Below are 27,167 nucleotides of genomic sequence, written 5' to 3'. Positions count from 1 at the left end.
TTCATTTTTTCGCCATTGCATCTATTGGGCTTTGCATTGCAACGAGTATTAGATAACTTTTTGCAATTATATGCACAATTTCCTGGTTGTTTTTAAATAAAATCATGTTGCAAAAAAAGAGATATTGTGTAATAACTGCAACGAATAAACGAGACAAGACAAGAAATGAACTTTTCTCTCTTTCGCTTTTTTTCTATTTATTTTGCTTCGTGAAAACTGTTACATACAACAAAAAATAATAATAACATTGAATAGATAAAATATGTAACAACGTGGTTTGGTTGCAATTGCAATAAATTGCATGCAAGGCAACTTTTACTTTGCTTAACCATAAGACATGAACTAGATTACGCAACTGTACAACATAGAAACTGCTCGAAAAATTATATCACATACCGCTCTTCACCCTAACCTTTATTAACTATTAACTTAGCTTTTCCCATTGTTTCGCGTTTCATTAAATTCGAACAAGAAACGACAAAATTTCTTGATTTCTTGTTACGTAAAAGCATGAAAATGAAAAGTGTTTATCAACATTATTCAATCCATTGTCCGTTATTTTTTCTTTCCATCATCATCTATTATTATTGTTTAATTCTTCTCTTTTTCTCTCTGTGTATCTCGCTTGTTTATTTACTGTTAGCATGTTTCGTAACCTCGCTCACTAAATTTTTGTACACACAAAAAATTAAAAGTAAAAGTGGATGGCGAGGCGTTATTTTTCGGCAATAACGTGTTTCGTATAAAAAAATTCGAATACAAAAAAAAATATGAAAGTGTAAAGTGTCATTCACCTCGAATCATGTCAAAACCTCTTTTTTGGTCATACTAAATGAATGGGCTACTACCAAAAAATACGAAATTTTTACCGCAATGCCAAGAGCAACTTTATAGCTTACTTAAGCGCGCACGCCGAATTGTATCAAAATATTTTCGACGTGATTTTTTGTTAAAGTTCAGATATTTTTCGTGTATGCGTTACATAAGGGTATTCCAAAAACAATTTCTGTTTCGCGTTACATTAAAAAAAAATTAGAAAAAAAATAAATTATTTTTCATAAAATAAAAAAAAATAAATTAATAAAAATTCTTTAAAATTCTCAAATTTTTTTTTGAAAATATTGAAAAAATTCGAAATTTCGTTAAAAATTCAAATTTTTAAATTTTTTGAATCTTTAAAAAAAATAATTTAATCATACTTTTTTAAAAATTTTTGGATTTGACATTACCTAATTTAATATTTTTTTTTTAAATTTTTTATGTAGAAAAATGTCATAAATAGATTTTAAAATAAAATTATTTCAACAATGTAAAAAATTTATAAAAAACTTAAAAAATTTGTCAAATTATATATGATTTCTATATACAATTATAATAATATATAAAAATCTATATATAATTTTTATATCCCTCATGGTAATATTTGATAAAAATGATGAGAGAGGAAACGCGAAACAATATAAATTTTTGGAACATCCTAATTACATGAATATTGATGTAGAATAAAGTTTTTGACCTACTCCGATTCTATTTGCTTCCTATATAATTTTCTAACGAACACTTGGCATGTTTGTTACTATCTTGCAATCAATCAAATCTGCAGTTGTTTATGACTGAAAATACATTTTAATACAAAAAAGGTACTAAAAAGTACGAAATAAGACCTAAAAAGTACTTTTTCCTTAAAAAAATTTTTTTTTTATGTCAAAGCATACATTCACAAAGAAAATATCAATCACACGACATACAAAGTACAAAAAGAAGTATCACGTTTTATTCCACATTTGCAATAAATATCATTTCGCGAACACATGTGTATGTTCAAAGTTATTTCTAATATGTAACCACGTCTAATTTATGTGCAACGAGCTGCATTGTAATGCAAGCGCAAAAGTTTTGTGTGTGTCTGTGCTGAAGGCAGAGAAGAAAAAAAAGTGCAACTACTTTCAATTTTAATGCAATAATGCAATGTAAGAGCGAAAAAAGCGCCTATATTTTATGTAATAATGTAATATTTTTGTGTTTTGCATGTGTGGCATAAAAATAGATAATCTATTAGACGTCGCCAATGAGCAAACATATATTTATACATATTTTCACTTTTAATTGTTCGACCTAAAATCGGAAAATTTTGTCTTCGCGTTAAACATTTTATTTCGAAATAAAGCCTTCAACTTCCATGGATTACAATTTTGAAACAGGTTACATAAAAAGTCATTCCCCTTTTTTTATTTTATATTTTTTTTTTGTTTGTGATTCAGTTCGCGGTGCGTTGAAAAAAGTACAAAGTAACAACAATTATGCAATAAGAGAAATTTATTTGCAAAAAAATAGACAATTTTTTTTAATATTATAATAAAATAGTTTTTTTTAACAAATTCATAGACACGTTCAATTTCAATTGTGTTCCCCTCCTACTAACCTTTCGCATGCAAAAAGTATATTTTGTAAAGTAAAGACTATCCATAAGGTTTTGTATATTTTTCACGACTCTTATGTAAAATGTGTGTGCAAAAACAAAAAATTGCAAGTAAAGGTAATAATAATGATCGTGGGCTAAACAGCCAACGATTTTCCTCGTAATTAAACGCACTCGGCGGCATTAGAAATAGAAATACGTATACTTTATGTTTCGTGTGTGTTATATACCATACCATTATAATAATAGTTAATATATTAGTTTTATATATTTTTTTTGTATCTCTGTAGAGAGGCAGTGTGTAATTGGGACAGAGACGCGGAACATATGCGCAGTTATATCAAAATGCATTTGATGTTGCTTTGCTGTGTGTGTGTGTGAATGAATGTATTTTTTGTACTATTAAAAGCCTTGTAAAGTTTGTTGAACCTGTTGTCGAGTTGTAGAGCATACTTGAGTCTATCTATTTATACGACATGTAGAAAAATCATCGGAAAATGTGCAGGCTCTTTTCCAACACTCGCTTTGTGACGACATTGATGCAGAATATAATGAAATAATAAATATTATAAACACAAAATGTATGTCATGTCAGACTGGGCTTCAGGATATTATTTTCTTTCGTTTCGAAAATTATGTTATCGTAAGAAAAACCTTGATTCGTTGTTTACGCCATGCATGACATGTTCAATTACAACATGTTTCAACGTTGTTTGTTAGAGAAAAATGTCAGAAACTACCAGAATTCTCCATCGCGAACATTCTTGCTGCAACAACATCGACTTGGCAGTGATCTTGTACGAGAGAGTAAGAAACGAGTACGACGATCATGCACAAAACTACGGCTATAAAAGGTTTTTTCCGTGTGTCGAAATAAAAACTTGCAAGTTGCAGAGCCGAAACATAGAAAGAACACACGAATTCTGATCGCACCGCCGTCGTCGTCGCTGCCGCCGCCGTCATGATGAGTATATTTTCGTTTTCATTCGTTTTGACCCAGAAAATAATTTTATTATGTATTATTATCGATACACACACCGAGTAACTTGTCGGAACATTTATATATGTACAACACACAGCTCAGAACAGAACTTTTTTCGTATAATGGTATATTATAGTACTACTTGACTATATATGAGTGAATGAATGAAATGCGTGTAAAAAGTCCATTATATACTTTTTTTTTTGGTTCTTGCTTGTTGAATGAGAAAGATTTGGGAAGACACTCTAAATTGTGTCACGCTTCAAAAAAATTAAATAAATGATAAGAAATTTCTTATCATGTCTATCAAGAAATATTTCCTCGTATAAAGTTTTTTTTTAATATTAAGATAAAACAGAAGAAGAAATGATTACTTAATACTTATTTTTTTATATATATATTTGTATAACTTGAAACTTACACTTTTTCACTACTTACACACTTTAAAAAATTTAAACACACACGCAATTCATTTACATGATGAAAGAAAACAAAAGCGCATACAGTGCACTGCACACCGTGTACCGACATAAAATATTTCCCCATGTAAAATTTATGTTGACGAATAGTTTTTTTTATTCAACATATTATATAGATATATATATTTAATACAAGAGTTACAAACATTTGCAAACCCAACAGACTCGTATATAGTAGTATACACTCGATTATATACACATTTTCATTTCGTTCGAAGCTCGACATCGACGACGATGAATGTTCACAACATATTGCGGGTTCAGTTGTTAACCTACTTTGTTCCGTTACGTACATGATTTTTCGACAAAGCGCGGTCTGCTACAAAAATAAAATAAAATAAAATTAATATTATAACTTATTATTATTAATATTATTATAAAAATAAAAAAAAATAAAAATATAAAAAATATATTTTTAAAAAATATATATTATTATAATGATAAAAATTTAGACAAAAAAAAAAAAATATAAATATTCAACGGAAAAAAGTGAAAATGTAAAAAGTTCAAAAAATGCATGCAAATGATTCCGGTAAATGAAATAAATTATAAAAATCCAACCTTGATCTAAAATAATAAAAATAAATAAAAAGCCGATGTGTTAAACAAGAAGTGCTTTGCTTATTTTAACGTTCATCATGAAAGCAAAAAAAAATATAAAGTACGTTAGAAGACAAAGAAAAAAGGATAAATGCAGTCTGGAATGAAAGTAAAATGAAAAAAAAAATATGGCAAAAATATTCAACAAAAAAAGAGACAATATAAGATTCACAAAAAAGAAAGAAGAATATGAATATAACGAAAAAAAAACATGTATATGATATAAGACATGTCTCTCTCTATACAATACACAACATATAGATAGTGTTTCCCAAGTGAAAGTTTTTTCGTCGTTTCCCTCTTACTCATATTATTATTTTTTTATTATTACACGGCATATGGACTGTTATAAAATTCATGTAACATTTTGTACTTTTTAATTTTTTTATTGTAATTATTTTTATATAATAATAAAAAAAAACGAAAAACAGACGAAAAAATTAAAAGTTGAGTGTCAAGTTCGAAAATAAAAAATTAAAAAAAAAATGAAATTGGTTAAAAAAAACATAACATTAATGCGCTAAACATAAACATTTGTAAAACAATATAACTGTGTGAAAATTTGTGTAATAGTTTTTAATAAAGAGAGACCTTCATTACTTCTCGAAAGACTTGGAAAATATCCATAAGTGTTTAAAATATTATGAAATATTGTAATTTATGAATATTCGTGTTTATTAACAAGCAACATAAAATAATAATAACTTGGAAAGATTAAGACTGATAATGATTAATATTGTTTATACATAAAAGTGTGTTAAAACAATTTTTGCCAGACAGAAAAAAAAGAATTGTAAAAAAAAGAAATTCTAACAAATCTTAAAACAAATAAATTTAAAAAAAAAATGGAACAAAAGAGATAAGAGTTTTTTGACATGTTATTCGAAAGTGTATAAATTTTGAAAGTTGCCAATTTCAAGAGGAAATAGTCGTTAAAAAACTGCACGTCAAACATTACTCATAACAATTGACGACAAAAATTACGACACCCATTAAAAACGTAAAAGAAGAAAATTCACGTCAAATTTCTAACGTACAAATATCATGGTTGTTAAGATAAGCAAAGCAAAAAAAAAATAATTATATACAAAAGAAATGATTAACAAAATCAATTTCATTCTGATTCTAGCCATTCATCGATAAACAACCGATCACTGCCTAATAGCCTACCTACAATCAACTTGCATCGAGTGCAATAGAGTTGCTTTAAAAGCAAAAGTGTAGAAAATTATTGTAATAATGCGGAAAAAGTGCAAAGACTGAATGATAATTATTTTGCTCAAGTGAAATAATGGATCGAAAAATATTTCAAAAACACTCCAAGACGATATTTGGAGCAAAAAATTAATAAAAAACAGTTAAACACGTCCTGTATAAAATAATTAAAAATTAAAAAAAAATAATTCATAAGAAAATTATATTAAATTTATGTGTCTTAGAGTGTAAAATTTAACAACAAACAAACTGGCTAATATTGATTCAGATAATATCAATTCTACGTACCACGACAATATTCCTAAAATGACATCTTTAGGTAATTATTCATAAAATTACATTAAGTTTAATTAAGAATACGGTAACCCTTCACACACCTTCAAAAGCGCATTTCATTGACTCCTTCTGAAAAAAAAATTATATTTTTATGGAGAGAGCGAAAAATAGGTATAGTTGGCGTAGGTCAGTGTTCAGCTTCATTCAATCTCCGCACTGTATATTTATTTATTCCGAGTCGGTTCTCTCTACATAGAATATTTATACGAGAATTTGCAAACAAAGCAAACTTTTTAACTTTTATTCGTCGTGTCGTGTACACTTGTTCGTTGTCGACTTTGTAAGAATTTCGATGTGGTTGTTCTTTCGTTTCGGTAGTTTCCGTTTGCATGCTCGTCGTCGTTTGCAAGGAAAGAATATAAAAGGCAGATAAAAAAGTGTGTAACAGTAACTATTGTCTGTATTGCACTTTGCATGCATTAACGCGCGATGATGATTCAGTAGTAAATGCACGGATTCGTTTAAAATGAGGTCATATTCTAAGCAAGTGTGTGTCGGGTAGAAAGAAACGTCATCGATGCATTAGACACGAATAATAAGGAAACAAAGTTGTTTTACTTGACATTTTAACGGAGACTTTGTGATTGTTTGTTGTAACAAAAAAAAAAGTATAATAATCTGTCTTAATGTTGTCTTTATGAAGAATGTTTATATTTATTTTTTTAAATTATTATTTTTAAAGCCGTTTCAAATAACATCAAATTTTTATTTAATTTTTTTTTTCAACATTTAAAATTTTTTTCGTCGAAATGAGAAAATTTCAAAAATTTGAAAAATTAAAATTCTTCAAAATTTTTTTCATCGACTTGAGAAAATAAAAAAAAAATCAAAATTTTTAAAAATTTATTTTTAAATGAGAAAAAAAAAATTTTCATTGAATTCAAAAATTTAAAAAGCAAAATTAAAAATTTCAATATAAAAAAAAAATATTTTCTTTTTTTAATTTTTTATACAAAAGAATGAAAATTTTTGATACAAATAATTTCAATCAAAAATTTTTTAAAATTATTTTTTTTAAATTTTTGGCAAAACTTTACAATTCGATTTGAACTGAAAGTTTTTTGATACAAAGTTTTAAATTTCTTATACAAAAAAAAATTTTTTTATTTTAAATTTTTTTAATTTTAATTTTTTTTTTACAAAAAGAAAAAACAAATGTTTTTGATACAAAAAAAATTTAAATTTTTTGATATAAATAAATTGAAAATTTTTAAAATTATTGATACAAAAAAATTTTGAAAGTAAAAAAAAAATTTAAACTTTTGACAAAATTTTACATTTTAATTTAAAATTAAATAAATATAAAAGTAATTCGTTTAAAATTTTAAAAAATTTAGAAATATTTTTTTTTTCAAAATTTTCGACAAAATTTTACAATTCGATTTGAACTGACCTAAATATAAAAATAAATAAATAAATGGAAGAGAATATGAGTGTAGGAAGTAAAAATTTAAATATCACACAAACAACACACATGAGGAGAGCAGACTCTCTTTGAAAAAAAAAATGTTTATTTCCGCCTTTTGTATTCGCGACTCGCGATTTTCTGTTCATACAAAAATTTGTACAAGACAAGAGCATTAGACTGATAGAACAAGTTAAACCAGACGTCTCCTCATGTTCCTTACAAATTGAAATTTTAGTAAAGCATTAGCGACAAAACGCAACACAAACACGAAAGTCAAAAAATAAAACCAGTTCGTTCGGAATCGGTTCAAATTCTAAATGAATGAAATTAACAAACAACAAAATAAATATAAATGGTGAACGTCCCTGACATTAACTTTGTAAGACGGAAATATTATTTATAGCGAGCTACTTCCAGTGTGTGCGCCGAAGAACTTGACATGTGTGTGAGTTGTATAAATTTTAACGAACAAGAGCTCCTAACAAAGTGAATTTCCGTGCGTTTTCATGGGCGGTCAAGCTCGAAGTTCAAGTTGATCGTCGTCAGGGTTGCATTTGCTCCGCCTCGCTGTGTGAAAGTCGTCTTCTTTGTTCTGAATGTTAAATATTTATTGTTTTTGTTTACAGCTCAGTTAATTCACGAGGGTGATAGATTCCTGCGTTTTCTTTTGTGAATGTCTCAATGAGTGTGTGTGTGTGTGAGTAAACAAAACGACAGACAATTAATCAAGTTCAATGTTAAATATGTGGTAATTGTGTCTCTTAAGTTTTTTTTTATTTTGCAATGCACATTAACATGCGCGAAAGACTCTATTCATATCTCTCTCTTTTTGTGTCAAACCACAGTAGTTGTGTGTATCGTTAGAGTCAAATGTAAGAAATCATTTCCTTGTTTTTGTGTGCTACGAAGTTACTGTAGTGTTTTATTAATTATTGCATTTTATTGACATTCTAATGCGCGATGTTTGTCAAGGTTTCTCCGTGTCGCGTTGAAAGATGTAAATTCTAATGTTCGTTTTTTTTTTCTTTCGTCTCGTTTCAGGAATTATGACATTGAGCCGTGGTCCATACACCGAGCTCGATAAGATGAGCCTGTTTCAGGATCTCAAACTAAAACGAAGAAAAGTTGATTCCAGATGCAGTAGTGATGGTGAATCTGTTGCTGATACGAGTACATCGTCTCCGGATCTTTTAACGCCCTTATCGCCGAAAATGTGTGATCAAGCAACGCACCCGCCTCGAACACCTTCGCCGCCCGAATCGAATCAACAGATCTTTGACACGAAGTCTGCTTCGAAAGCGCCCAATAAGCACAGCGGCAACAATGGGCGCGATCAAATTTCGCCCGATTCGCCGGCAATTCAGCAACAACACAATAATCACAACAATGAGGAAATGCCCTCGACAACGACGATCAAGCATGAAGATGAGTTTATCCACAGTTCGAGTGTCATTCGTGCCGTGAACGACGAACACAATCATCATCATCATCATCGACGATCGCCTTCGCCTCCGCAAACGATCACGCAGCAACAAAACCAACAGCATGTTACCGTATTGGTTAGCCCGACACGGATCAAAAGTGAAAATACGAAACGTACGAATGGCAACAGTAACGAGCATCATGTCTCGTCTATGAACAACGGCAATGCAAATACGCATCAGCAGCAAACGCAGCAAATGGCAAATAACACAGGAATTGAACGCAATAATAGACTGACACCGACATCTTCGTCGAATTTTTTACCCATGATGATGCAAGGAGTTCAAGCTGGAGGACAACACATTCAGATATTTCCGCATCCGTCGCAGCAAATTTTGCATAAAACTCTCACGCAGGGCTCGCAAAATGCGAATAACAATTACAATAACCCACCAACGTCGCAACAGCATCAACTTCCATTTCATACGTTGCAGCAAAATCATCGTACCATCAAACGCGAAAGATCTCCCAATAACACGTTAAATATGCAGCAAATGCAACAGCAACAAATTCAACGGCAAAGTCCGTATCAGCAGTCAATTCAGCAACAAATTCAATTTCATGCGTCGATGCAAAATCAACAAAACAAGATAAAACGCGAAAGATCTCCCTCAAGTCATTGTCTGCCAAATGTCTCGAGCGCATCTCCCACGAGTAACAATAATTTACGACAAAGTCCCTTACCGAGCAGTACACAGGGACAACAAACGTTGCGAATCCTTCCGCAATCCATCGATCATCAAGTGATGTTACAACGCGTGAAAAACGAAGGTCTTATCGGTTTACAGAATCGAATGTGGGCAAATCAAGCACGTATTAACGGCGTAAAACCCGAAGTTATTGGAGGACCATTACCTCCAATTCGCACGAATCCATCGCCGCAACAATCGACTTCGAGTCAAAGCCCCCAATCGAGTACGACGCCTCCTCGAGCCACGCCAACAGTAATTATGGGAGAATCTTGCGGCGTTCGTACGATGGTTTGGGGTTATGAGTCGCCTGTGCCATCTTCGCAAATTCAATCTCCGTCAAATTCGAGCGGAAGTCAAACTCCCGGAACGTCAAATACGAATGTCGAAGCAGCGCATTTACTTCTGAGTTTGGGACAAGCAACAGGCCCGATAAATCCTCCGCCGCCGAGACAACCGTCAACTGCTTGGCAAGGACACCCGTTGAATATGGAACGTTTATGGGCAGGCGATTACAGTCAACTTCCGGCGGGACAACAAACTCACGCTTTGAATTTAAGTTCGCAGCAACAATGGGCAGGAGCTCAATCTGGCATGAAAAATCCCGATGAACATAATGGACCTCCCGATGAGGATGAACAACCTCTTGTTTGTATGATTTGCGAAGATAAGGCAACGGGCTTACATTACGGTATTATAACTTGTGAGGGATGCAAAGGATTTTTCAAACGTACTGTACAAAATCGTCGAGTTTATACTTGCGTCGCCGATGGAACTTGCGAAATTACAAAGGCACAGCGTAATCGATGTCAATATTGTCGTTTCAAAAAGTGCATCGAACAGGGAATGGTTTTGCAAGCTGTTCGTGAAGATCGAATGCCCGGCGGAAGAAACAGCGGAGCAGTTTATAATTTGTACAAAGTCAAATATAAAAAACACAAGAAAACGCAAAAACAACAGCAGCAGCAACAACAACAAAATAACATGGTTGGCATGAGCCCGAATAACGCGAAGCTGAATCAGAGTTCAAATAGTCCGAAAAATATGTTCCTTACATCGTCATCGTCGTCGCCGTTATCGCATCATCAAACGCAACCATCGCCGCAAGGCAATACAACGCCCATCAAGACAGAGAGTATTAACTTGCCATCGCATTTAGTGAATGGAACAATTTTGAAGACTGCATTAACGAATCCCGCGGAAATTGTGCATTTGCGACATCGTCTCGACAATGCTGTGAGCTCGTCGAAAGATCGTGCGATCTCCTTCGACAATGCCGTCAACATGATCAAGATGCTAATTGACTGTGATGCTATGGAAGATATAGCTACCTTACCGCACTTTGGAGAATTTCTCGCAGACAAGTCCGAAATTGGCGATAAACTGTGTAACATTGGAGACTCAATTGTGCACAAACTCGTTTCGTGGACAAAGAAATTGCCCTTTTATCAGGATATTCCCGTGGAAATTCACACAAAACTTCTTACAGACAAATGGCATGAGATTCTTGTGTTAACGACAGCGGCGTATCAAGCGTTGCACGGAAGAAAAGCCTCGAATGTTCAAGGGAATCAAAGTGTTCCGTCGGGCGTTCATGTGCCTGACAAGAATGATCATGAATTTATGCAAGAGGTCAGTTTCATTTATTCGAAATCTTTTTTCAAAGAACGAATTTTTATTTATTAACTTTATTTTTTTTTTTTTTTTTTTGTTCAGGTAACATCACATTTGGGAACTTTACAAACGTGTCTCACAACGTTGATGGGACATCCGTTGTCTATGGAACAGTTGAAGATCGATGTTGGTTTGATGGTTGAGAAAATGACACAAATCACAATTATGTTTAGACGGATCAAACTGAGGATGGAAGAATATGTTTGCTTAAAAGTTTACATTCTTCTGAATCAAGGTAAAAAAATTTTTTTAAATAAAAAAAAAAATAAATAAAATTAAAAAAGGAAAATCAAAAAAAAAAAAATTAAGAAAAAAAATTAAAATTAAAAAAAAAATAAAATAAATTTAAAAAAAATAAAAATAAAAAAATTAAGAAAATAAAATAAATTAAAATTTAACAAAAAAAAATAAAATTAATAAAAAAAAAATTAAAAAAAATAATTTAAAAAAAAAATTAAAATTAAAAAAAAATTAATTTAATTATTATTTTTTTTTCAGAAAATGAATTAGAGTACATTCAAGAGAGATATGTTCAGGTTCTGAGAAGTTACCTTCAACATACAAATCCGCACAACCCAAGTCGATTAAACGATTTATTGGGACACATACCTGAAGTAAGTTTTTCATTTTTCATCAATTTTTGATTTTTTTTTGTTAAGTTTTGTTTTTTCTTTTAGATTCAAACCGCTGCCAGCCTTTTATTAGAAAGTAAAATGTTTTACGTGCCGTTTGTACTAAATTCTGCGAGTACTATAAGGTAGCAGATGATTGATCGAGGCTATATTGCTGAAGCTCAAAGCAGCAACAAGAAAAGTAACGAGACTGAATCGACGTCGACGCGTAACAACGTCATCGTTGAGCAACGCACCTTACCGACAAACATCATCAAGATGGAAATTGTTCCAACAGCAAATGAAATTCCCGTCACATCATCCGCGTCATCATCTGTCATTACAACCGCAAATCCCGCGAAATCGCAAGACACGAAGCAATTGCACCAACTTCGGATCCAATTGCCTGCGTTACAGTCGTCAACGTCATATCATCATGCGCAACAATCAACATCAAGTCATCAACAGCAGCATCATCATTCGCAGATCATTCAAGCAACAAATCAGCAACAATTACAACAACTCGTCACACACAACATTAACAATGTATCCGCTGACCAAATTCGCGCGTCGAATTCCGTCACCTTAGTTGTAATAAAAACAATGTTACCTGATCAATGACAAAATTTCGTTATAAAATGAGCGAAGAAATCGTAGCGAAACATATTTTTGGGTATGTAACATACATAAAACGTAACATTTAAAGAAAAGAACTGCATTTAAAAGTGACATCAACGGTTTTCATCAACAAATAACAAATAATACATCTTTTACTTACTCTTGTAAAACTTACGAACATCCGCGCTAATATTCTCTTTACAACAAATTAAATAATCTTGCCCGACAGCTGTACCAAAATAACAAACAAATAACTTTCGAGTGGAAAAAAGTGATATATTTTTTGAAAAATGGAAATAGCTATTTTTCTTATTTAACACAGAAAACATTTTTAAAATGAAGAGAAGGTACAGAAACACATTTGCTGGACTGATTCACCTGAAATATTCATTATTATATATATATTATAAAAAACAGCAAAAATATTAATTAACATTATAAATATATATATATTATATATACTTGGAAGTCTGAAAATAATTGCCTTCAAACATGAATTAATTAAAAAGATGAAAAACTTAAAAAAAAATATTAAATAGTAAATTTCAATAGAACTCTCACTTACTAACTTTACAACACTTTGTATATAAGTTAGAATTTTCTCTTCACTCATCTCAAAAAACACACACGGAACATATTTTTGTATTGCGATCAAAAAGCGAGTGAAAAAAAAAATTGTTAAAATCTTTGTTGTTGTTTCATTTTAAAATCTATCTATTTATCTTTCACTCATGAATTGGACGAACATGAATTTCTTTTGCTGAAACCTCCTGAACTAATGGTACAATCGGTCTTGATCAAAAAACAAAAAAAAAAACTTTTTGATTTTAGATAAATTTTTAAAAGAATTTAATTAAGACTCATTTTAGTCCCGCATTTCGTACTAAATTGAAGAAAAAACAAAGCAAATATAAGTATTGTGTTTTTTATTAATTATTATAATAAAATAAAATAATTAAATTAATTAGCTAATAAAATTTTATTTTTACTTGTAATATTAACGATAAATACTAAATATAGCGAAAAATTAGTGCTTTTTAATAAAAAAAAGAAGATTTGAAATACAAAAAATAGTTGAATTTTTTTCTATATGATTATTATGATAATATGAATTGGCAATAAACACACAAAATAAGATATCAAAATACAATTAGCGTAAATATACTCCTTGATTACTAAAGTAATAATAATAATTAATAATAATTAGAAACGAAAAATTGTACCTTCAGTAAAATTTTTATTACATTATTGTGAAAACTTTTGTTCTTCAATGTCCTTTTATTATTGCCAATTTTTTTGTTGCTCTAATCAATATACATATAATTGTTATAACATACATAAAGCTATATATTATACGATAAATATTAATCATCATCCATATTATTATAAATATGCGAGAAAAAAAACATTAAACAGTTACCTTTAAACATACATAATAATGATAAAACATTAAACACACGTATATTAAAAAATTCACTATTTTATAACAACAATTAACTGTAATAATAATAATAATAATATTTAAACAAAAATGCACTCTTTAAATGCCATTTTTGATCACGTCTTTAAAAACTTTTACCTTTAACCTACCTGTATAAAAAAATCAAAAAACTATTGGCAAAAAAATTGTAAAATAACAAAAAAAAAAACGTCGTAAGAGTAATGCACGTACTAATGCAAAAAATATAGAAGGTTCCTCTCCTCCAGTGTTTATAACAAAATTGGAGAGAAATTTAATAATTATATTAGACGTAAAATAATATAAGTGTATTTTTTTTTAATTTTTTTTCGACTTACTTGGCTTTTATTTGAAATTTTGTCTCTAAATACTTAGATAAACCAAAAAAGAAACCATTCTGTTAAAATTGTGTGAAAAATATTATAAATCAATGTTACCAGTGACGCCATTTGTATATGTTATATATGTTAATCGCATTTTCTTTCGAAATATACCAATTTTTAACTGCCCAACAGAATGGTAAATGAAAAAATCCTTAATGTTTTGTCCTTTTTAAAATTGCAAACAAAAAATATTTACGCATTTTTTGTTTATTTTAACTTTTAAGTATACAATACATACATATAGAAATTATTATTATGATGCATGATAATAATGGAAGAAAGCACGGCGACGATAGTTACCCATAAAACGAAAATTATGTTCATATTCATGTAAAATCTTATATAAATGTGATGATTATGACATAATATAAACGTAATGAAAAAAAAAAATAATGATAATTTTAATAACATAATGCCCGCTTTTACAAGAACTACAAACAAAAAAAAATGAAACAGATCACTGCCATAAGATTCACCTCATTTTTAACATATACATATATTTAAACAAAGTTCTGAACAAATATGAAACAGCAATCAAACTTCTCCGGGAATTACTTTTTTACTAACTAATGTTATTTATCTCGAAACAAACACTGTGCTTTCTATCTTACAAACCAACAAAATATCTTTTGCCATTAATATAATTTTTTCTTGTTGTTTTTGTTTTTAAATAATCCTTTTTATTACTTTTTAAACCAAAGATTCAAAATTTATGATATATTTAAAATGTATGAGTTAATTGAAGCGTCGTATTATCGCTGGCCTATCTAACGTTCAAAATTTGATTTTGAAAATTTTATGATTTGAATGAATTCTTATAGAAGAAAAAAGTAAACATAATCTTGCACCAAATTTATAATTATTAAAAAAAAAAAACAAAAATTATATCCTGTGTATCCTATATATTATAAATAAACGATAAAACATATGATTAGAAACACTATTTACGTAATTAATTGGTTTAAAATGTTATATAAGAACATAAAATAATATAAAATTGATAGAAAAATAAAAATTATATATATATTTAAATAGTCGATAAGAAATTGTATTAATAATTATTAATATGATAAAAATGACACAACCAACTACAAATCACTGCCGATTTTAATGTCAAAATAATGTTTAAGAAATAAATATATTATGATATGATTATTATTAGCGTTATGTATATTGTAATAATAATAATCGTGTAATAATAAAAAAAAAATAAAATTATGTTATACATTAAAAAAGAAAATAAAACGAGAAAATGTACAGAAAACTATGAAAAAAAAATTGAAATAAAAATTTGATAATTTAAACAATTAGTCATGAAATTTTATCTTTGTTTATTATTAATTATTATGTTTAATTTTTTAAAAATAATAATTTTTGTTATTGGTAAGACAACAAATAACATGAGACGTACATAATGACGCATTGTGATTTTAATTTCACTTAATAAATAATCTTACAATCAAAAAAATGCAAAATCCCTTTCATATTCACATAGAATTCATTCTTAGACTGACTATTTTTATTTGATTTCAAATAAATTATATTATTTAACATTTTATTCAATTCATAAATGACTGAACTGACTGGTTAGTGATAGAAGACTTTTAACTTATTCAAACAGACCCAGTGAAAATATTTATAACATTATATAAACAATATGATTCACAGTATTTCTGTTAAAACTTTTTTCTCAATATTACACGTCTTTCTATGATTTTGCAAACACAACCAAAATTTTAAAGTTCTTTCGAAATGTTTTATTTTTTGTTGCGTATAAGTACCTTTAATGATAAAATTAAATGAAATAATTTAGTTTAAGAAGAAATATTGTATAAGGATTATAATGGTAAGAATTAAACTGATCATATATTATATATACATAACATAACAATATATATACAAATAAGAACAAAACATAAAATAATGATGAAAAATACAAGGAAACGCAAATCTTAAAGGAAAAGCATAATAAAAAAAAATCGTATAAAAATAAAAATTTTAAAATAATTGTTTATTTTTTATCTTTTTGCAAATTGGAGAAATGTAAGTATTTGCTGAAATGGAAAAATTTAAAAGAAAACATCAATATTTTTATCTTTTTATCAACATTTAGTGTTGGATTTTATTGTTTTTTTGCTTGATTTTTTTCATTTTTAAACATATCTTAATTAGACTAAAGTTAAATATATCTATGCCTTTCTTCTCTGAACTTAATAATATAATCTTCATTTTTAAAAAAAATCAATATATAGAAAATACAATAAGGGAAAAATAATACAACCGTTATTCAATCTTATCATCAAAAAATATAAAAAAGATTTTTTTTAATAATATAACTTTATACACACTACAATTGTCTTTTCTACGAATATTTATACAAAATCAACTACTTAAGACGAAAGTTTATAAAATCTACTATTATTTGCTTTATTTAAATAATATCTTAGGTTCCTTTTTTATAAATTAATAATCAGGAAAAACATGAGCTGCTATTAAAAAAAAACATTATGATGATAATATTAATTTATATTATTAATAAACAAGTGCACCTTTCATTGTATGTATTCATTGTAAAAATTCATTCTAACAACTGAAAAAATAACTTAAAGCGTATATGTATAAAAAAACTAAAGAATCAAATCTATGGATTAAAATCTTTGTTAATGTTGCCATTTGTTAGTTACTTAGTTTTTTTAGTGTTTATTGATATAATAATATAGCTTTGAGTTTATCTCTATTTTTTTTTTGTTTCTTTATTATTATTTAGTAGCGACTTATTCGTTTACTTTATTTATTTATTAATTTATAGTTTAAAATCACAGTGTCGGTTTATAATTATTATATTTTAAACTGGTCTACTTTTCTTTTTACTTTCTTTTTTTATCCTTTAATTATTAGCAGAATTACATTTATTGGATATTGGCTTACATATTCTATATAATTTGGAAAAAATAACACAAAATTTTTAAAAAGGAATATATTTTTTCATTGAATTCAATTTAAAATAAAAAAAATCAAATTTTACATGTAGTATATAGTATATAGCAATATTAGTCTTTCTCTCGTTTCTTTTTTTGTAAATTTTTTTATGGATATTTTCCGTAAAACACTTCCGAAAATGATTTACGTTTAAAATATAACTCTCAGTATAAACAAATTTATTGCTCCTAAATTTTAGCATTTTCTTCTTATTATATTTTCTTCGCTAAATAAATATTTCTTTCTAAATTTTATACACTTTCTATTCTTTTTTCATTAATTAAAGGGTAAAATCAATTTTTATATAAATTTATAATAATAATAATATTTTCACGACGATGACGATGACGATACGACGACATTCAAGAGGTAATAAAAACTTTTTTTTTTAAATATTTTACAAATATTTCCTAATAGTATGTACTTAAAACTTTATAGCTTATTAATCATTTTATGCTTCCACAAGAGGTTCATCATCCGCAAATGTGGTAGCTGTTTCGTGATGATGTTCGTGTTCGTCTTCGAAGAAACGCGTTGCACCAGTCTTTGTATCATAATGACCATTAACGAAGCGACTGAAACTGCTTTGCAATCTTCGCTGTCGTTGCACGAGGAAGAAAATTGTGCCTGCGAGTGCGGCAATCACAAGTCCCGATACAATAAACCACAACCATGATGATCCGCCGGCTTTGTAGGAATTCGTTTGCAAACCATCCGGTTGTACTTCAATGTATTCAATGTTATCGATGTTGGAGATGAATCCCTAAAAACAAACAAAAAATTGTAAAAAATTGTAATTTTAAAATTTTTGTTAAAATTTCTTACCCTTTCAGTCTTCATACGAACACCAACAGTAAAAACTTTTCCAGCTGCCGATACGCCTCCCAAATGACTCTGATGGATTTGAACGGGCGCTTCTTTGGCTTCAATTATTGCAACTTGTGTGCCATTGATGCCCATACCCTCGAATACGACAGTCTCATATTTGTGTTTTTCATCATGGAAGTCGATCTCTTTCCAATGCACGGAATACGAGCCATTCTTTTCAGGCCAAACACGCAATTGAGTTGGCGAAGGAAGAGGATCTGCTGAAACTTCAGCGACTGCAGGTTGAGCTTTTTCCGTATTTATAGCGACAGTAACTGTATAATGTGATCCTTTTGGAATTCCTCCGAAATGATGAACTAAAGTGCGATTTGGCGTCGGTTGAATCGTTACGTGATTCGTTTTGTTGAGAATATGTTCACGAACAGTAATCTTAAAAAAATATTTTTTACGTTTGAAAATTTCGATTAAAAAAAAAATTAAAAACTTACCATATATTCGACAAGATTTGCATTCGTCAACAACGGACAACTTGGTTCCCATGTAACATACATATCTGATCCCTTGATGTCAACTTGCAAATTTCTCGGAGGTTCAGTCAATTTGAATCCTGTTGCAATTATTTTCGGATCTGACAAAGGTCCAGGTCCAATGGGTTCGATAACATTCACACTCACTAAATACGATTCGCATGGCTTCATATTTTTTATTTCGATGTTCGTGTTAATTGTCTTCAATCGAGGTTTTTCTGCCAACTCATCCAACGTCGTGCCATAATAGATGCCATAATGGAGATTTGAGTATGTTGGATGTGTTGCTTTATCCCACGTTACTTTAATAACATCTCCCGCTTTGACGACATTTACGTTCTTCACGACGGGCAACGGATCAATTTTCGGAATTGTGAATATCAGAGTTTGTGGGCGCCCAACATATCGTTTCACGTAAGCAGATACCTTCAGAACATATTGTACGCCTGGCACGAGTTTCTCCATTTTGACACGAGCATCTTTGGTTTTGAACGAATCAAGACGCGGATATGGTTGCGGCAAAATCGGTTGCAAAATGTATCCATCAGCTTTTTTGACTTTATCCCATGACACGGTAATTGAATCGTTTTCTTGACTTTCGATCTTTAATCCTGTAATGGCGTCAATGTTTGCTGTTCCATCGAATTTTAGAGTTACGTGTTCAGAAGGCGCCGATGAGAAACGACGATTTTTCACTTTAACCCAAAATTCGTAAACAACATTGTCTTTGAACTCGGATTCGATAATTGTTGAATTTTCCAATGCGCCAACTCGAACAGATGAAACCATGCCAGTTTTTGCTACTTGAGCTCTGTAGAAGATGAAATAGTCTTCGAGATGCCCGTTAATGGCTTTTGGAGGAACCCATGAAACTTGAACGCGTGATCCATTGATTTGAGTTACGGAAACATTCAAGGGAACAGTTGGAATGCCTTCGCTCGTTGCAACTTCATAGAACAAATGAGGCGGGAAAACGTTCTTACTGCCCTTGATACGAACATAAACTGTCACATTATAGACTGTGTATGGCAAAAGTTTCGTAAATCTGTAATCCGTTGCTGTTTCGATCCAATCTGTGTTATTTTGCCATCTTCCGTTGATGTAAATTGACGGCAAATATTCGAACGTGATGTTTGCAGGCACAGGAATCCACCAATAGATGAGGAAACTTGTTGCATTCAATGTTCGTTCATCAACTCCAATTTGAATTACTTGATATACACGTTGGAAATTTGAACACATTTTCTTGTCCTCATCTTCGCCCGTGATGATACAATCAACTTTGCCATCACATTTCTTCATAAGAGGCAAACACGAGTCATCACAAATAAACATTCCCGGATTATTTTCGCAATTATTATTTTTCGCCGGATACACGGGGAATTGACAATTCTCATCGCTTCCATCTGCACAATGGATAATTTTGTCGCAATATTTCGACAATGGCAAACACAGTCCGTCACTCAAGCATCTGAATTCTCCCGGGCTACATTGTTGATTTTGAGGACATGCTTTTTCATCTTCTCCATGCGCACAATCTGTGTAATTATCGCACACGTAACGCATCGAGATGCAATTTCCCGAATCACATGCAAATTCATTGGGACGACAACGAGGGCGATTTATCGTTGATTTTTCCGTTGTTGTTGTCACGGAATTCGTTGTAGCATTATTTTCGCATCCAATTTCGTCGCTATTGTCTCCGCAATCGTTGACAGTATCGCATTTCCACCAATACGGGATGCACTTTTGATTCGAACATTTAAACATCCAATCGTGGCAAGTATCGTCGGGAAGATATCCGGGAGGCGTTTTGCTCGAACCTTTTGGCGGAACAAGATTTGAACAGTTTTTCTCGTCAGAATGATCTGCGCAATCGTTTTCGCCATCACATTGCCATGTCTTGTAAATGCACAAACCGTCGCCGCAACGGAACATCCAAGCATCGCATGTCTTGTTACGACAATACAATTCATCAGAGCCATCCTAAAAAGACCAAAAAAAAAGTTTGATAACAATCAGGAATTCGTATTAAAAAATTTAATAAAAAAAAGAAATTTTCCATATCTTTTGTTCAATTTCAAGCTTAAGAACCTTCCAAAAGACATCCAAAAGCATTTTTCATAACTTTTGTTCAATTTCAAGCTTAAATATTATCAAATATGCTTTCAAAATGAAAATTACGTATTTTTTACGTATTTTTAAATTGTCAATATTCAAGCTTAAGAACCATCCAAAAGACATCCAAAGGCATTTTTCTTAACTTTTGTTCAATTTCAAGCTTAAATATTATCAAATATACTTTCAAAATAAAAATTACGTATTTTTTACGTATTTTTAAATTGTCAATATTCAAGCTTAAGAACCATCCAAAAGACATCTAAAGACATTTTTCATAACTTTTGTTCAATTTCAAGCGTAAATATTATCAAATATGCTTTCAAAATGAAAATTACGTATTTTTTACATATTTTTAAATTGTCAATATTCAAGCTTAAGAACCATCCAAAAGACATCCAAAGGCATTTTTCATAACTTTTGTTCAATTTCAAGCTTAAGAATCATCAGATATGCTTTCTAAATGAAAATTACGTATTTTTTACGTATTTTTTATTTGTCAATATTCAAGCTTAAGAACCATCCAAAAGACATCCAAAGGCATTTTTCATAACTTTTGTTCAATTTCAAGCTTAAATATTATCAAATATGCTTTCTAAATGAAAATTACGTATTTTTTACGTTTTTTCATATCTTTCAATTTTAAAGCTGAAGGACAATCCAAAAGATATGCAGATAAATTTTCCTTATTAAAATGAAAAATAAATAGAAGAACTTACTTGACAATCGTTATCCAAATCACATCTCCATTGATCGGGAATGCAGCTGCCTGTCGAATTACATTTAAATTCATCTGCTTTACATGTTACAGAAGATTTTTGATCACAAACTTCGTCACTTCCATCCCTAAAAGAAATTTTTCATAAGAAAAAATTAACAGAAAAATTTTCAAAAATTTACTTACCGACAATCATCTTCTCCATCGCAAACCCATTTACTACTAATGCATCTTCCATTGCCGCACTTGAACTCGTAACTTTTGCATTCAGGAACTTTGCAGTTTTGTTCATCGCTTCCATCGGGACAATCTGAGTCGTAATCGCACACAAAGTAATCAGGAATACATTTATCGACAGTTTTGCATGTAAACATATGCGGAGGACACGGAGGCTTATTCGATGTGCATCCTTCCTCATCGGATCTATCGCCGCAATCGTCTTCGCCGTCACATTTGTACGTATTCGGAACACAAATCTTGTTTTTGCACGTGAAATATCCGGGAGCGCATGTATTAGCTGCTTGCGGGCACGTATTATTGCCAAAAGGTTTCAAACCTCCGGGACACAAACAATCTCCATTTTTGTTTTGAACCATTCCTTCGGGACACAAGCAACTGAATTTGCCTCCGGGAGCAGCAACACACGCATGAGCACAGTTATGTTTGTTATTTGAGCAAGAATTGTTGCCTTCTTGAATCGAATGACCAAAAAGTTTCAAATCCATGAGATGTTGCATGTTGTGCGTTATTGTCTGAATCATAATGCCTTGATCTTTGTCAGCTTGGAAGACAGAATTCATCTTCCAATCGTCCCAATACATGAGATCTTTGAAAATTGCAATTGCGAAAGGATGCCCGACACGCGGATCTTGTTGCATGACGATATGGAAATTGTTGCCGTGCAAATCAGAGCTTGCAATATAATCTTTACTCGCATCTACCCAATAGATACGATCGGAAAAGTAATCGACAGTTATTCCATTGGGCCAAATAACATCGGGTTTCTTGAAAAGTTCACGCATATCACTGCCATCCATGTTGGCGCGAGATACTGTAGGTCTCGTTGAACTCCAATCAGTCCAAAAGATGTAACCTTGCAATGGATGAACGACAATTCCTCGAGGTTTTGCCAAATTTGCGATAATTGTCTTTCGGAAACGCCCGTGATTTGTTGTATTTCCGACGTAAACAGCTTCAATTCTCAACCGCAATCCATCGACAAAGTACAAAAGCTCCGAAGTCCAATCGTAAGACATTCCTTCGACAGATCCCAAGCCTGTTTCAACTAAAATTTCCGCAGATTCATTGCCATTGAGACATTGTCTTCCTATTGTATCGGAGAGAATATCTGCCCAAAAGACGCAATTATGTTTGCGATCAAAGTCAATTGCAATGACATTCTTCACTCCTTTGATGGGTAAAATTTCTGCTGAATTTGTTGACAAATCAATCGATGAAATCTTATCACGTTGCGCAACAATCAAGAATTCCTTATCAAATTTCACGGGACATGGAATTTCTTGCGGTAAGAAGGGATTTGCAAAACCTTCGATACAAACATCTCCATCAATTTTTCGATATCCTTTCGTACGGTTGTAATATTTGCCCGGTTTACAACTTTTTGGCGGTTCAAATGGATCGAAGTTCGGAATTGTTTTGTTTCTTACGCAATGACTGCTGCGACTTGGTCTCGTAAAACCAAAGTCACATTCGAAATCCCATTTGTTACAACCGCAAACCTCCGTTTTGAAAGGTCTCTCATAGTTTAAACCGTTATGACATTGAGCATGAGGCTTTCTTCGTTGATACGTGAGACGTTGCCCGAGCAAACAAGGCATCAACGATCCATCGGAATACAATCCGGGAGCCCAAAACTTGTAATCATCTTCCGTGCAATTTGCTGTGAAGGCATTTTTCAAGTCGATTTTGATAATAAGCCATTTGTGTTCATTAACTTCAGATCCGAAAAGTGTGAAAATTGTCGTATTCGTGTTCGGTTCTGTCATTAATCCATAAACTTTTAAATCGTTCGCATGGAATGGATGCGATTTCCATGTTTCTCCTTCATCAGTTGAATACAAAATTTCATTCGTTTCTCCTTTGCTCTTGAAATACTTGACAGCAACTAAAACTCCCCCATGATCGCCCATATTGAAAAAGTAATAATTCTTCAGGATTTGTTTCCACGTTAAACCAGCATCACGCGAAATGAATACTCCCGGATGACCTTTTAACGATTTTCCGATAACTCCGGAAGCAATTATCACTCCGGGCGCCGATTTGCTGCTCATGATCGACACGGAACGTGTTACGGGATAAAGTTGACTGAATTTTTGTGACAAATGCAACGAACATTCTTTACAATTTTGAATCTTCACGCCTTCATCGTCAACTGTCGGAGCACTTATTGGTCTCCATGTACTTCCATGATCGAATGTAATAACAGAAACGAGATGATCCGGCGAAATTAATTCTCCCGCAGGCATTTTGTTGATTTTTGATGCGATATAAATGCCTTGTAGCCCTTCAACTTTGTACAAATCCGTGAATGCCTCATCCGATGTTTGAACCAACCAACTTGTACGCCAATTTTGATTCGGCAAATAACTGAAAATGTTCTCCAAACTTGGGACAAACTTAATTTCGCTCATGTCGGCATTCGATTCAGACACGTACAAATGCGAAATTTTCTCCGTATGCATGACAGACAAGAGAATTCGTTTGCCTTCGACATCTGCTACGTGAATTCCTTTGATATCTAATTCCGTTTGAAAAGTTGCTTTTACGAAACGACCTCGACGATATGAGATCAAAACTTTTGTTTCGTCGAGTATCTTTTGGGTTGCGAACATAAAGTCCTTCTTGATGAAGAATTCCTGAACATTCTCAATGAGCAAATTAAACTTGTTTTTCGTGCCAATTTTAAATCCAATCAAGTCAGCAGCATCCAAAAAGATGATTGAAGATGTATCTAAAACGAAAATTTCATTAAAAAAATGAATTTTATGAAATATAAAGAAAACTTACTTGTGAGTTCTGTTCGTTCAACGTACAAATGAACTGGATAACCTTCAATCGAAGACCAAACAAAGGATTTGACGCGACTTTGTAAAAGGTTGAAAGACTTTCCAAGGTCTGTTGTATAATAAAGCTATGATAAATTAAAAAAAACATTATTTTTTCGAATTTTCATCAAAAAAATATTTTTACAAACCTTTCTTTCGGGATCTTCTTTATCCAATGCTAAAAATGTCTTTGAATCCTGTTCGTAAAACGTAACATCAGACGGTTTAAAATCCAAAAGACTACTTTGGAAAGTTCTACCATAGTCACTCGACGAAAATATTGCTTTGTTTCGTGCATCGGTGAAGACAATCTACGAAAACAAGGAATAAAGTCAATAAACTTTAGACAAAAAAAAATCAATTAAACTTACGGTATTGAACTTCAAGTGTGTGATAAATTCATCTACGGTCGATCGAATGCTCGTTCCATTAATTGTGAGATTGAACAGATCACTCTTATCGGCAAATGTGTCTCCATAATCGAATGACAGGAAAACGCTTGATGGCGACGGCGGCGGAGATTTCTTTGGATCATCTAAAATACCCAATGGAGGTTCACGCGCCAAGCAAATTATCACATCTGTGCCTTCGCCCAGCCAATGCACCATCAATTGAGCATGAGAATCATTCAATCTATTTACCTACGATGGAGAGAAAGAAAAGAAAAGTTGAAATATTATTTAATTATTATGCATAAAACTGGTTTTTGTGTGTGTGTAAATCTTGAACCGGCATTCGGAAAAGACCGGCGATGTGTTTACACGAAGCAAAAAACAACAACAACAAATAAATTATATCAAACACGTATCTTCTGATAAGAAAAGTAACGAGAAAAGTCGTAAAAACAAATAACAAAAGACCTTCCAAGGTCATTCTTGGCTTCCATCCAATATCCAGTTCAATGCTCTGAAATTAATTTTATGTCCTAAAACATTTTTCGACGAATTTCTGTATTTACCCAACATTGACATTGAAAAATTTGTGCGCCGAATGTTTTTTCTTCTGTATAAACGAGAGTTCAATTTTATAGAAAAATGTAGAAAACAATCGACGCAGATCTGTGACGTTAGAAGTCATCTAACCAATTAAAAAAAAAATTATAAATAAATAAACAAATTAACGCGAGAGTCAAAAGTCGTTGTCTCAGATAAGAGGTTGTTATGATTCATATCGCGAATAAAAACGAAGAAAGAGTAATATTTCTCGCCTCTTTTTATAAATAAATTATCATGTTGCAAAATTATGTGTTAAAAGTTGTTATAAATATTCATTTCAAGGCAAAAAAATATCGTATTAAAGTTATTTTTTAATTCAAAGTGACAAAGTGCAATTATTCACACAAAAAAATCTGAGTCATTTTGAAACAAAGGAACTAATACTGCGATGAAATTCAATGCGGTTTACAGAATTAACTGTTATCTAGAGCAATAGACACGATTATTATCAAACTCCATGATAAAAAATACGGTCAATTATGTCACACTATTATCATGATGGTACCAACAACACTCTTAATATAATATAAAATGGTCTGATTTGTATGAACAACGGTTGTTCGGATAAGCCCGCACTCTATCCATCCATCAAGTAAGTAATTGGAAGTAATAATCTTGTTTTTATCACACACACTCGCTCGTAAGACGATTCGTATGTGGGTATCGGAACAAATCATGGGAGTAAATCAAACCAGCATGAAAAAATTGCGTCGTCACTGCGTTTGGCGGAGTTTTGCACCCCGAAAAAAAAGAAGCTGATACACGAGAACAGATAGAGAAGGTGTTAATAACCTCCGCGCCGTGCTTCATGAGTGTGGGTACAAATTATTATTTTATTGCAGCAGCACAGTCTCTCTCTTTGCTCGCTACATAGGGTACATAGGTAATGCACACGACGACACAAACAACGTACAGGAAGCAGACATTTTTAATTGGAAAACTGCGAGTCATTAGGACTCTCGCATTTTGCATCGCAATACTCACTATTGTTGATATATTTTTGCCCCGATTATCCAAGCTGAATGGAAGGCTACTTTTTGTGTCGCGTTTACTGCGTTCTAACACGGAGGACGACGACGTATTTTCCTCTATATTGATTCTGCTAGGTTTACGCGTAAAGATGTCGGGATCCTTTGTGACGAATAAAAACTGTTTCGCACTGTCTTTTTGCCCGCACACATTGTGATATGTTAGGAATATTATTTGGTAAAACACTAATAAAAATATACAAGAGCGCCTCATATTAAAAAATACACTGATTTACGATATTTCTCATCGAAAGTTCCTTCAAGACTGATTTTTTGACGAAACTTGTCCCATATCACAATCCAATCTCTTTATTCTAAACACATAGGGTTGCCAACTTTCCATTATTTTGATTTTTTTTAATTATGTCAAAATAATAATTCTGATAAATCATAAATAAAAATTTATACAATTTATTTAAATTATAGAATTTAAATTTAAAATTTTTAATTTTTTCAAATTTTATTATTTTTTATTTCAAAATTTAAAATTTTAACTTTATTTTACAAAAGCATAAAAATTTTAAAATTAATTATTTATTTAAAGAAAATTTATA

The 27,167-nt window shown here is 31.2% G+C and overlaps 2 protein-coding genes across 2 annotated transcripts; one reads left to right on the top strand and one right to left on the bottom strand.

The window, feature by feature from the left end:
* Positions 1-5,937: 5,937 nt before the first annotated feature.
* Positions 5,938-12,056, top strand: LOC134837937 (hormone receptor 4). Its single transcript, XM_063853334.1, has 5 exons — positions 5,938-6,014; positions 8,481-11,242; positions 11,327-11,519; positions 11,783-11,898; positions 11,962-12,056. The coding sequence occupies exons 1-5, from the start codon at positions 6,002-6,004 to the stop codon at positions 12,043-12,045; spliced, it is 3,168 nt and encodes a 1,055-aa protein (XP_063709404.1). The 5' UTR covers positions 5,938-6,001; the 3' UTR covers positions 12,046-12,056.
* Positions 12,057-17,496: 5,440 nt separating this feature from the next.
* LOC134827441 (sortilin-related receptor-like) lies at positions 17,497-26,883 on the bottom strand. The gene is made up of 9 exons (XM_063840070.1): positions 26,570-26,883; positions 24,962-25,231; positions 24,740-24,901; positions 24,553-24,676; positions 21,712-24,496; positions 21,527-21,653; positions 18,651-20,675; positions 18,160-18,591; positions 17,497-18,097 (listed from the first exon to the last, which is right to left on the bottom strand). The coding sequence occupies exons 1-9, from the start codon at positions 26,825-26,827 to the stop codon at positions 17,786-17,788; spliced, it is 6,495 nt and encodes a 2,164-aa protein (XP_063696140.1). The 5' UTR covers positions 26,828-26,883; the 3' UTR covers positions 17,497-17,785.
* Positions 26,884-27,167: the final 284 nt, after the last annotated feature.

The sequence above is a fragment of the Culicoides brevitarsis genome, chromosome 1, assembly GCF_036172545.1.
Source record: "Culicoides brevitarsis isolate CSIRO-B50_1 chromosome 1, AGI_CSIRO_Cbre_v1, whole genome shotgun sequence".
NCBI lineage: Eukaryota > Metazoa > Arthropoda > Insecta > Diptera > Ceratopogonidae > Culicoides > Culicoides brevitarsis.
The sequence above is the reverse complement of the archived record's forward strand: the minus strand, read 5'-3'. Positions and strand labels throughout refer to the sequence as shown.

Excerpts from the sequence above, each read along its gene's own strand:
- LOC134837937 (XM_063853334.1), top strand. Across the intron at positions 11,520-11,782 it reads TTACATTCTTCTGAATCAAG|AAAATGAATTAGAGTACATT; the intron begins GTAAAAAAATTT and ends TTTTTTTTTCAG. Across the intron at positions 11,899-11,961 it reads TATTGGGACACATACCTGAA|ATTCAAACCGCTGCCAGCCT; the intron begins GTAAGTTTTTCA and ends TTTTTCTTTTAG.
- LOC134827441 (XM_063840070.1), bottom strand. The coding sequence starts at position 26,827 with ATGAGGCGCTCTTGTATATTTTTATTAGTGTTTTACCAAATAATATTC. Across the intron at positions 21,654-21,711 it reads GATGGAGAAGATGATTGTCG|GGATGGAAGTGACGAAGTTT; the intron begins GTAAGTAAATTT and ends AATTTCTTTTAG. Across the intron at positions 20,676-21,526 it reads ATTTGGATAACGATTGTCAA|GATGGCTCTGATGAATTGTA; the intron begins GTAAGTTCTTCT and ends TGGTCTTTTTAG.